This window comes from Lipophrys pholis (assembly GCF_963383615.2).
Source record: "Lipophrys pholis genome assembly, chromosome: 7".
Lineage (NCBI taxonomy): Eukaryota > Metazoa > Chordata > Actinopteri > Blenniiformes > Blenniidae > Lipophrys > Lipophrys pholis.
The window spans coordinates 1,128,242-1,140,787 of record NC_137638.1 but is presented as its reverse complement, the minus strand read 5'-3'; the positions used below and the strand labels follow the sequence as shown (position 1 = coordinate 1,140,787).

The 12,546-nt window shown below is 46.5% G+C and overlaps 1 protein-coding gene across 1 annotated transcript in view; it reads right to left on the bottom strand.

The window, feature by feature from the left end:
• The window catches only part of dapk1 (death-associated protein kinase 1), a 65,809-nt gene extending 53,547 nt beyond the window's left edge, over nucleotides 1-12,262 (bottom strand). Inside the window, 2 exon segments of the mRNA XM_080467334.1 lie at nucleotides 10,537-10,750; nucleotides 12,047-12,262. Coding sequence (XP_080323460.1) covers nucleotides 10,537-10,598 — 62 coding nt within the window. The 5' untranslated portion in view covers nucleotides 10,599-10,750; nucleotides 12,047-12,262.
• Nucleotides 12,263-12,546: the final 284 nt, after the last annotated feature.

The following is a 12,546-nucleotide window of genomic DNA, read 5'->3' as shown; positions in this document are numbered from 1 at the left end:
CACATCGCACAAAACAGAAAGGGAGGGCTGACTGGTGGGGAGCCACACCGCCGTCAGATTAATGCAGACTAAATGACAGAGGCAGAGCCCTGTGAAAATATGCAAAACGTGTTTAAAAAAATACACCCCAATGCTGTGGTCCAGATTAAAGAATTCACCACATGCCATTTCTCCCTCCGTCCTCACAAATCAGCAAGTAAGTGGCTGAGTCAGTGGCCCTCCAAACAAATGACAACATGGAAACAGCAGATTAGAGAAGAAAGAAGAAGAAGAAGAAAGAAAAGCCACATGACCCGACAGTAACTTCTGCTTCTCTGGTTTCCTCTCGCAGGCCTGGACGCTGCGCTTCACCCCTGCCGAGGTAATCCTGCATGAGAGCATGTCGCAGTCAGTCCGCCGCATGAAGAGCGTAGAGGATACTCCAAGCCGCACGCCGCCGGGCGAAAGACGAGACGCCAACCAGTCGGTGTGGTTTTCCACCGACGTGCCGGGGGGGGGTTCTCCGGTCGACGGTGAGGGAGAACGCTCCAGTTAGACCTGCTAGAACCCTTGAGCTGGACGCTGTGGACCGTTCAGGCTCCGTCTGCTGGGGTCAGTTCATCCCCCCCCCCACCCCCCCCCCCCCCCGAGTCACACGGAGTCACGGTGGATGGATTCTAACGTGATCAAGAGGTTGTTCCACATGCGACTCCAACCACACCAACGCTGCAAACGCTTCCGCCCACAGCCTTTAGAGTGAAAATTCATCGTTTTTATCTTTTCGTTGGAGAAAAGTTTCGCCTTTCCACTGCAGAGTTTGGAAAACGATGTCCGTTTCCATGGCAACGGCCAAGAAACACAGAAAACTATGTAGTGAGCATGCCGCGCCATGAGTTGGCGCTGTCGGTTGTTTTTGTAATGAAACCGCACACAGCAGAGAACCAGCAGCTCTAAAGCAGGGGTCTGCAACCCGTGGCTCCTCAGCTCCTGGGCAGTGGCTCCCTGAAGCTTTCAATACAAATCTAATGGAAATGAACATTTCTTCTCCTTCGTATTTTATTTGCAAACCGATTTTCAAAAATGGCCTAATGTCCAGGCTAAAAGCTGCTGAGTCAGCAAAGGTTTGAGGAAAAGAGGAAAAGAAGAGAAAAAAAAATAGAAAAAAGAAGAAAAGATAGGAAAAAAAGGAAAAGAAAGAAAAGGAAAAGAAATAAAGAACAAATAAGACAAAAAGAAAAACAGCTAGTATAGCTAAACCGTCCTGGAACGAAGAACAAAGCCCGACCGGTTTGAGCCGCAACCAACGATTCTACCAACGATTCTACCAACGATTCTACCACAGATTCTACCAACGATTCTACCAACGATTCTACCAACGATTCTACATACGATTCTACCAATGAAAATTCTACCAACGATTCTACCAATGATTCTACCAACAATTCTACATACGATTCTACATACGATTCTACCAACGAAAATTCTACCAACGATTCTACCAACGATTCTACCAACGATTCTACCAACGATTCTACCAACGATTCTCCAAAGATCCAATCTCTCGTCTCAGACGGCCGAAAATCTAAAGTCACCAACAGTTTATTTAATCCCAGTTTTCCTCCAGCGATGAAGACGAATTACAAACTGATGAAACGATAAACATCCAGTCAGATATTGAAAGAAGTCGATGTTTATTAGAGCTTCGCAATATATTGCAAATGTATTACTATATCAATATGTACAAGATAAATATCACAGGTTTGACTGAACGAATTATGTTTCTGAGCAAGGGAGAAGTTTTAAAAAACAGGGCGCAGTCACAGCTGGTGTCATTTAGGGGGCAAGAGAAAGAGCACTGATGTTGGAGCAACAAATATTTCAGTGTTTGTCTTTATTTTGCCGACGCTTCCATCTTGACATTTCACACATTCTGATTCTTTCTTTGGAGCGAGTGTTGCTCAGTAGTACTTGTTCAGATGTTCCAGTCGACCAGGAGACGTCTGAAATGTCTTTTTTCTCAAAGTGAATTATCCGCTTCATTCTAGAACATAGAAACGGTCTGCGGGAGAACCCTGCTGCTTCCTGAGGCCTCGTGCTCGTCCCCACCGTGCAACAGCAGCACACCTCATCACTATTAAACGGTTCCGCTCCGCTCGCCGCTGTCAGCGGACAGCCGAGGTGCCACTCGCTGGAATTCCCCGCTGATCGCGGGCGAAGAGCGAGGATTAACCGGTCGTCATGTGACCAGGAAGAGGGGAGGTCACAGATCTCCAGCCTTCCTATCAACAACCAGGACAGATCCGGAGGATCCAGTACCCAGGGAGACGCTGATCAAAAACCTTGTTTCCACTGAGCAGGATGTGCCGGTACGGTACGTTACAGTACGGTACGGTACGGTACAGTACATTACAGTACAGAGCGCTCCGGTACAGAACAGAATGGTACGGCACAGTACGATACAGGATGGTATGGTAGGGTAAAGTACTATATGGTACGGTACAATGCGATACAGTACAATACAATACAGTACGGTACAGTACAATACGGTATGGTATAGGATGGCATGGTACAGTAAAGTACCGTATGGTACGGTATAATATGATACAGTACAATACGGTACGGTATAGGATGGCATGGTACAGTAAAGTACCGTATGGTACGGTATAATATGATACAGTACAATACGGTACGGTATAGGATGGCATGGTACAGTAAAGTACCGTATGGTAGGGTATAATATGATACAGTACAATACGGTACGGTATAGGATGGCATGGTACAGTAAAGTACCGTATGGTACGGTATAATATGATACAGTACAGGATGGTATGGTAGGGTACTTGTTTTCGTGCGTTTCCACTCACAAAAGTTGCGGATGGGACTGAAAACACCGTACCCACCAACCGTCACCATCTTTGGGGTACCCGGTACTACAGAACGGTTCTGATGAAGAACAGCAAAGCTCATGGATTGGTCATGGATCCACGTCGCTCTCAACAAGCAGCAATATTTAAATATCTATATATACCCGGTCCGTATGAATCCTCTGTTGTTGTTTTCTATCTCCATGTTTTGGTCTTGTTTGTTCCTGCGTCGGTCCCGAGAGGGCCCAGACTACCGTTACTGCGTCATGACGTCACACAGCCCCGCCCACTTTTTAACGGGGCTCTGTGCGGTGGGGCGGAGCAGCGGGTCTGGTTCTGCTCTGCTTCCCCGTCCCGTCACATCCTGTTGGGTGGAAAGGAGGCCGAGCGGAGCGAGATCCAAACAGAAACAAGTCCAGGAACACATTCTGGTTCTTCCAGTTTCCTCCTCGTCTCTGTGCTGCTGGCTGAAGCTGAAGTCCCTGTGTGGGAGGTCTGGGTGGTTAACGTACAACAGGCCAGACGCTCACCAGCCTCCAGCGCCGACTAATGGGGAACTAATGATTAACTAATGATTAACTAATGATTAACTAATGATTAACTAATGATTAACTCCACCGCGGCGTGTTGGGATGCGACACAATCGGCTCCGTTTTGGTGGAGAGGAGATCCTCCACTGCCTCCAGGCTCTGGAGCGTCCAGCTCCTTCTTCAAATCTTTTAGCTGAACTCAGTGCAGAGGCTGCTTCATCCTCCTGCTTCATCCTCAGGCTGCTTCATCCTCCCGCCGCTTCATCCTCCCGCCGCTTCATCCTCCCGCCGCTTCATCCTCACGCCGCTTCATCCTCACGCCGCTTCATCCTCACGCCGCTTCATCCTCCCGCCGCTTCATCCTCCCGCCGCTTCATCCTCACGCCGCTTCATCCTCACGCCGCTTCATCCTCCTGCTTCATCCTCAGGCTGCTTCATCCTCCTGCTTCATCCTCCCGCTGCTTCATCCTCCCGCCGCTTCATCCTCCCGCCGCTTCATCCTCCCGCCGCTTCATCCTCACGCCGCTTCATCCTCCCGCCGCTTCATCCTCCCGCCGCTTCATCCTCACGCCGCTTCATCCTCACGCCGCTTCATCCTCCCGCCGCTTCATCCTCCCGCCGCTTCATCCTCCCGCCGCTTCATCCTCCCGCCGCTTCATCCTCCCGCCGCTTCATCCTCACGCCGCTTCATCCTCACGCCGCTTCATCCTCACGCCGCTTCATCCTCCCGCCGCTTCATCCTCCCGCCGCTTCATCCTCACGCCGCTTCATCCTCACGCCGCTTCATCCTCACGCTGCTTCATCCTCACGCTGCTTCATCCTCCCGCTTCATCCTCCCAGCCTGGATCCTTCTCCGTGCAGGTCAAGATAAAAGATTGACTGGATCTGAGCATCCAGCTCCCCCCGTCTCACAGAAAAGAGAAGCTTCATCCTCCCGCTTCACTCGGGCTGTACGGATAATCTGCTGAGGAGCCGTCTGAGAAGGTTAACCGCACTTTATAACACATGTGGCTCTTCAGCCAATCTGCAGTGGCTCCATGAAACCTTCAGAAGTCCAGTGTAAACAAACCTTGTGTTTGTTTCATTTCTATTTTATGTGTATGCCTCACTGTTTCTCAAAAACGGGGTAATATTCAGGCTTAAAACGGCTAAAATGATCGGAATTGCCAATGACGGATAAAATAGTTAAAACTGTCAAGAAAACCAAATTCAAAATAAAATAATTTAAATTAAATTCAAATGCTAATATGGGATAAAATTGTTACTATGAAAAGCGACAGAACTGTTAGAAACAGTTAAATCGATATTTAAAAAGACAAACCATCATGAAATGAACCTACAGAACAGACACGACACTTCATGAAGCCTTTTTCATTTTTTATATAATTAACATGTTTTTCAGAACCAAACCAATTGTATTTGTTCTGTTTGGGTCATTCAGAGTTGCACTCCTGTTCTGACGCTTATTTAGATTCTGTCTCTCCTGATGGAGCCGAAGCAGAACCGTCACACTCCCGTCTCTCTACCTGCAGATGGAAACTCAATCCATCACACAAGACGGCGCCGGACGTGTCCGTTACCGCGGCCTCAGGCGAAGCCCGACCGGACCGGGGAGCAGGAAGCACCCCGAGGGCCAGAAAACCCCACAGACCCGTTTCCTCTGGATCTCCAGCTTCAGCGTAACAAAACACCACCCTTCATCTGGTGGGAGAACGGACGCGTGTTTCGACACGGCGGTTTCATGTTAAAGAGGACGGAGTGATAAACGGTCACGTGACCGTCTGCTCCAACAACCGACCTCCACACGGATTAATAACTCAAACATCGGCGGGCAGACGGAGCAGGTCCAGGCGAGCTGGCCAGCTTCTTCAGCTACGTCACCACACGAACGTTTCTCCCTGTGAACGTGGACCCGAGGACCAGCTGGACTCTAGAGACACCGTCTGAAAGGTTTACGGCCAAAACACCAGCTCACGCAGCTTTCCACAAGACATGATGAAGCTCGAGGAAGAGGAGAAGACAGCTGCTTCATGGTTCTACAGAGTAGAAATACACAAGTTACACGTCTCAAGTATTTCTGACGTTTGATTACTGTCGAATAGAACGGAAGACAGTTTATTACATTTTCAGACAATTTTGGTCGTTTGAAGTGTCGGCCTTTTATCTTTTTACTTCATTTGCTATTTTTTGATGTTTTAGACAGATTTAACCATTTCACCCTGTCAATTATGTAATAACTGCAATATGTAATAATGTACGCCATTTCAACTAATTATGTAATAACTGCAATATGTAATAATGTACGCCATTTTCAACTAGTTATGTAATAACTGCAATATGTAATAATGTACGCCATTTTCAACTAGTTATGCAATAACTGCAATATGTAATAATGTACGCCATTTTCAACTAATTATGTAATAACTGCAATATGTAATAATGTAAGGCACTTTCAACTAATTATGCAATAACTGCAATATGTAATAATGTACGCCATTTTCAACTAATTATGCAATAACTGCAATATGTAATGTACGCCATTTTCAACTAATTATGTAATAACTGCAATATGTAATAATGTACGCCATTTTCAACTAATTAGTAATAACTGCAATATGTAATGTACGCCATTTTCAACTAATTATGTAAAAACTGCAATATGTAATAATGTACGCCATTTTCAACTAATTATGTAATAACTGCAATATGTAATAATGTACGCCATTTTCAACTAGTTATGCAATAACCGCAATATGTAATAATGTACGCTATTTTCAACTAATTATGTAATAACTGCAATATGTAATAATGTAAGGCACTTTCAACTAATTATGCAATAACTGCAATATGTAATAATGTACGCCATTTTCAACTAATTATGTAATAACTGCAATATGTAATAATGTAAGGCACTTTCAACTAATTATGTAATAACTGCATTTTGTAATAATCTACCACATTTTCAACTAATTATGTAATAACTGCAATATGTAATAATGTACGCCATTTTCAACTAATTATGCAGTAACTCCAATATGTAATAATGTAAGGCACTTTCAACTAATTATGTAATAACTGCAATATGTAATAATGTACGCCATTTTCAACTAATTACGCAATAACTGCAATATGTAATAATGTACGCCATTTTCAACTAATTATGCAATAACTGCAATATGTAATAATGTACGCCATTTTCAACTAATTATGCAATAACTGCAATATGTAATAATGTAAGGCACTTTCAACTAATTATGTAATAACTGCAATATGTAATAATGTACGCCATTTTCAACTAATTATGTAATAACTGCAATATGTAATAATGTAAGGCACTTTCAACTAATTAGGTAATAACTGCAATATGAAATAATGTACGCCATTTTCAACTAATTATGTAATAACAGCATTTTGTAATAATCTACCGCATTTTTTTTATGAACGTTGCATTTTATATGTTACATATTTCAACTGTATTTTTTTAAATTCTTTAGGAAAATGTAATAATTTGGTGCATTATGTAATAAATCATCAAAATGTTTGCCTTAATGAGAAAAGCCATGATACCATCAGAATAACATTAAGTTTTCCAGGTTAATTAGGATTTATTAAAAAATGTTGTTTAAAAATGGAGAATTTGTTCACAAGCTAGAAACTAAAGCTTCACTATTAATTATTAGTGACACCAGCGTTATGTTCACCTTATCAAAACCATTTTTAAACCAACTTTATCTATTTAAAGTTTATTAGTGTTTCTAACTTTCGCTCACCGTCTCTTGTGTTTTTACCTTTTAGGAGCAAATACCGTAAATCAAACATTCGCCATATTAATCGTTTAAAGTCTCGACTGTTTATCTTTTTACCTCATTTGCACTTTTAGCCGTTTTCAATAGAATTAGCCAATTTTCACCGTTTCACCTGTTTTAATGGGTTTTTATTATTTTAGCTGCTCGGACACGCGTGTTTCCTCCATCGCCGACACGCTGGAGCTCCGCTGTGAGCCGTCCGCCCTGCTAGCACACTACTAACTCCGCCCCCTTCTCCTCTCTCAGCCAATCACAGGCCAACTCACTCAAGCAACACAAAAGGACAAGAACCAACAGAACATTTAACCCGAACGTTGCAACGACAGGAAGCAGTTCAAACGACCACGTGGAGGATCAAATGACCTTGTAATCTACTGGTTTCCATGGTGACAAATGTGGCGTTGGCGAAGGTGTGCGCTCCACCGAGGCCCGTTCTAGTTGAAAACTAGTCTGATCTGTGAATAAAATGTAAATGTGGGTCCAGAGGCTGCTGGCCAGTCCCTGTGACATCCAATCAGAGCAGCAGTTTCCTGTTGTCAGAACCACAAAGGAGACTTAAAAAAAAAAAAATGCTTTCCATATTTTTCAAACTAAAAGCTGAGGTGATTCACAGCGGCGTGTTTTTTTGTCCAAAAGGCCGTCATGACGATGACGAGCCGGGAGCGGCGGATCGCTGGCGAGCCTCAGTGGATTGGCGGCTCAGCCTCTCTGGGTAAAGTCACTGTGATTTCAAGTCTGCACACAATCTGGCTCTGTTCATTTCGCCAGTTGGCTTTTTAGTTTCTTGTTGCCAAGATCCACTTGTACTGCGATCTTTAGTGGTCCATCCATCAGCGTGACGGCCTGCTGCTTCCTCCGCACAAAGAACACACAGGCAGGTTTTTTAGGCTTTTAAGACAGAACGATCAGCGGCGGCGGCGGCGCCAAGGATCCAGGAGGAAAAAGAAAAACACTCAAATGTCCAGAAACATCCATCAAACGGTGTCATCGTCACCTCCCTCACTCACACGGCCGAGCGACGGCATGGAAATCCTCGCTGCCGGTAGAACGACGCACGGCGACGTCGTCGACCAGCCGATAAATCTCCATGTAGAGACGGAATCCACACACACACACACACACACACACACACACACACACACACACACACACACACACACACACACACACACACACACACACACACACACACACACACACACACACACACACACACACACACACACACACACACACACACACACACACACACACACACACACCTCTTCATCATCCACAGCACTGCATTATCGGCTGCATTAATCAGAGCTCATCACACACACTCACGGTGTGTGTGTGTGTGTGTGTGTGTGTGTGTGTGTGTGTGTGTGTGTCCCTGCAGGTTTCTGAGTGCCGTGTGCCCGGAAAGATTTCAATAATAGATGGTTAACATGTTCCACGTGAAATAAATATTAACGACATAAATACTAAAGTAAGGGCTCGTTGCCAAGGCAACGATTTCAAGTGAAAACACACACACACACACACACACACACACACACACACACACACACACACACACACACACACACACACACACACACACACACACACACACACACACACACACACACACACCGTGGCGTCGTTGGGCGTCCGTTTACACGACAAGTGGCGCTCGGAGCCGACGACAATGCAACTTGTTTTGGGGAAAACGATTCCCAAGGTGCAACTTTTTTGAAAACACTAACAACCCTCCGTCACCATGGAGACGGGCGAGAACGCGCCATCCCGGAGACGCTTGGTTGCTACTGCATATGCTCAGTAACTCGTGGTTCTGCACATGCTCAGTAGATGGACATCAACAACAACGGCGGCCTCCAGAGTGTCATGGCTCCTGTCCAGCTTCTACTTTCATCGTCCATACTGGGAGTTTCAGCGTTGAGACGAACTCGTAATAACGTCAAATTCCTCATCCGTCCATACGAGTGTCGTGTACTCCGATACCGAGTGTTCACAGCGTGTAGACAGGAGTCGGTATGTGGCTCTTTAGCCCTCCTGTAGCGGCTCCCTGAAGCTTTCAGGAAATTATACGTGAAAGTATTTTATCTTATTCACTCTAAAACCAACTTAAAAGGGGAAAAAAATGCTAAAACAGGTTTTTAAAAAAACCAAAAAGACTAGAATGACTGAAATGCAGCTTAGAAATGAAGGAAAAATGACAAAAATGCCTCGAATGTAAAAAATGCCCACCAGAAAAAGCAAAAACTAAAATTTATAAAACTGTAATGAAATGCTTCAGATCCTAAATCCTCACTGAAAATGTCTGAACGCAGTTTTTTCTACGTATTTCAAAACTATACGTGAAACTTTTTACGCCTCATATCAAAGGCGAGCTGGTTCTGTGGCTCCACTTTAATCTAACTTGTTGAAAAATGACTTTGTGGTCCAGAAGGTTGGCGACACCTGGCACAGCGCCAACTGGTGGCCCGGCATGGTAACTACAACACGTTCAGCGTTTCAGACGTCGCCACGCAAACACAAAACCTCTCTGGAAGGAAAACACACCTCAGGCATGGTCATGGAAACAGGTCCCAAAACCAGAGGGTTGTTTTTTTTAAAACAGGAGTTCTTGTACCTGTGGGGGGGATTGTTTTAACCAATACATCCGTACAGTGTAATCACATTACTTTTGACTGCAATAGTAAGTGTCTCGTCAGTGTTCATGTTTGATCTGCAGCCGCCGAGTGGCTGAAAGAACAGCAGAGTTAAATAAAAAGCCACAGCGGCTCCAGAGGGACGTGAAAACTCTGCTCACCATCAAGTGTTCCCTCACCACAGTGTTTGTTCCCTAACATTAACGGTTCCTCTGCGACGCCGCTGCTTTGTGGTCATGCTACTTTTACATTCTTCCATAATATTTTTTTAGTTCCCTTTTTCATGATGCTTTATGATTCCTCAGATAAATTGTCTTGTTGACCTTTGCAGCCACTTTTAATGTTATGCTTCACTCGTTTTTTGGTTCCCTTACATTCACTCTTTAAGTTCCCTTGAACCTGGTGTTGCTGTCCCTCCTATGCTTTTTTTTTTTTGGGGGGGGGGGGGTTCCCCTACATTAATTTTTTTACATTTCTTTCTCAAACCTTTCACTGTTCCCTCACACTAGATCATTTAATCAGCCTTTATGTTCCCTCACATCTGCTCATGCTTTCCCTTCATTAAAAGTTTCAATGTTCCTGTTCCCTTAAATTATTGAGGTTACCTCACTAGAAGTTTTATACTCACTTGCAACACCTGAAGCCCAGGCAGAACCTGATCAATACTGACGGAAAACATCTTAGAGGATCTGGAGCAGAGTTTATTCCAGAGGGAACTCACCTCCCCAGCTCGTCTCCGATCAAGTACGAGTCCTCAACATTCTCCGGGTTGAACACGGTCATGTTGTCCAGGCCTTTCCTCCGCTCCGCGGTTCTTCCTCCTCCTCAGGCTCAGCTGACCATCCCCTCACCAGGCGCCGGTCTGGGCAGCACGGCGGCCGTCGAGCCTCCTCCACATGCCGCGGGATTCCGAACCGGGCCGGGCGGGCCGTCTACTAGGATTAGTGGAGGGAAAAATACTGACGTTAGTAGAGATACAGTCAAGACCACCTAACCTAGTCTGAATCAAGACCAGAGAATCCCAAAACCAAAACTTTAAAGGAGCCAAATCTTCCTCCTGTTCTCCTCCTCCTCCTGTTCCTCCTGTTCACCTCCTCCTCCTGTTCTCCTCCTCCTCCTGTTCTCCTCCTCCTCCTGTTCCTCCTGTTCACCTCCTCCTCCTGTTCTCCTCCTCCTCCTGGTCTCCTCCTCCTCCTGTTCTCCTCCTCCTCCTGTTCCTCCTGTTCACCTCCTCCTCCTGTTCTCCTCCTCCTCCTGGTCTCCTCCTCCTCCTGGTCTGGTCGGTCCAGAAACCTTCAGTATTCTAAGTTTCTAGCTCCTCCTTTATTTTCCTCATTTGAATATTGGATCATAGGAGCTACATTCAGAATCTGCTGTGTCTGTGTGAGCTGGACTGGCTCCGCCCACACATGCCCATCTTGGGAAGAGGAGGAAGTACTTCCTCTCGTGGTGCCATGTGCCAGAGCAGAGCTGCCTAATTGTGGGAGGAGTCAAAGGGAGGGCCTACCTTGATTGGGATTGGCTGAACCCCCGATGACACTATATAGGGTTTGATCTCTGATTGGTTGGTTGGAGCAACACACTTTTTAAAACCTGAAACAAGCCAGGGACAGAGAGGACAGACTGTCTTCACTTCTGGGACGTCAGTCCAGGTATGGGGACGATTAGTACTGCTGGAGAACCTTTAGGAAGTCAATTTTACATCAAATGAACCCTTTAAGAGCCGAGACCAAGACTTTAATGGACCAAGACCAGAGCATCCTACGGCCAAGATAAGCACAAGCTAAGACTATAAGACGTAAAGACCGAGCCAGGACCAAGACCAGAGCATCCCAAAGCCACCAGACCAGACCAGACCAGACCAGAACTTTAAGGGGCCAAAACTGAGTCAAAACCAACAAAATGTGGCCTCGAGCCCAGAACCAGTCTGGAGTCAGCCCAGACATTAGAAGCTCTTTCCCCCGGAGAGAAGCTCCCCCTCTCCGGTGTTTCCCCCGGTTCTGCTCGGTGCCGGTGAGGAATGCAAATAGAACCGAGGAGGAGCTCGGTGTATCCCCGGGAGACTCGCTCTCCTCCCCCCGGAGCCTCCCTCCCTCCCTCCCCGCCTCAGAATGACCCGGGCGGACCCGGACAGGTGTCTCACCCGGTCCTCACTGTGGAGGACCCGTCCCCCACCCCCCGCAGACTTTCACCCCGTCAGAAAGCCCGGTTGCTCCGGGTCCGGGACCCACCTTCCTCTCCGGTCGCGGGTCTTCCTCCGCAGGCGGACAGAATCCAACATGAGCCGGAGGAGCGCTCGCTGTCTCCGCCGCCTCCTCCCCCTCCGCTCCCTCCCGAAACTGACTGAAAAACGGATTGCGGAGGAAAGCGGTGTGTGTTGGGGGGGGTCCCCGCGGCCCCGGTGCTGCCCGGCGGGGGGTGCAGGCGGTCGGTGCGGGAGCCAGGTGACCCGGGCTCGGCTCGGCGGAGGCAGAAAGGCTCGCTGCTCCGACGGACGAAACCTCCGGTAACAATGTGAGGCAGTCTGGCTCCTGGCGCTGCGTTCACGGCGCGCCAAGAAAATCAGAGAATCGACTCTCGCGAGGGCGGAGGGCGGTGCGCAGTGTTTCTTTGACACGTATTTAACCCCTCAGAATGTAAACAAAACAACACCCCAGTAGAGGCAATTCATCACAATCAAATCACTCACACAGCTCCACCGCGTTTCTACCAGTAATGTAAACAGAATTTC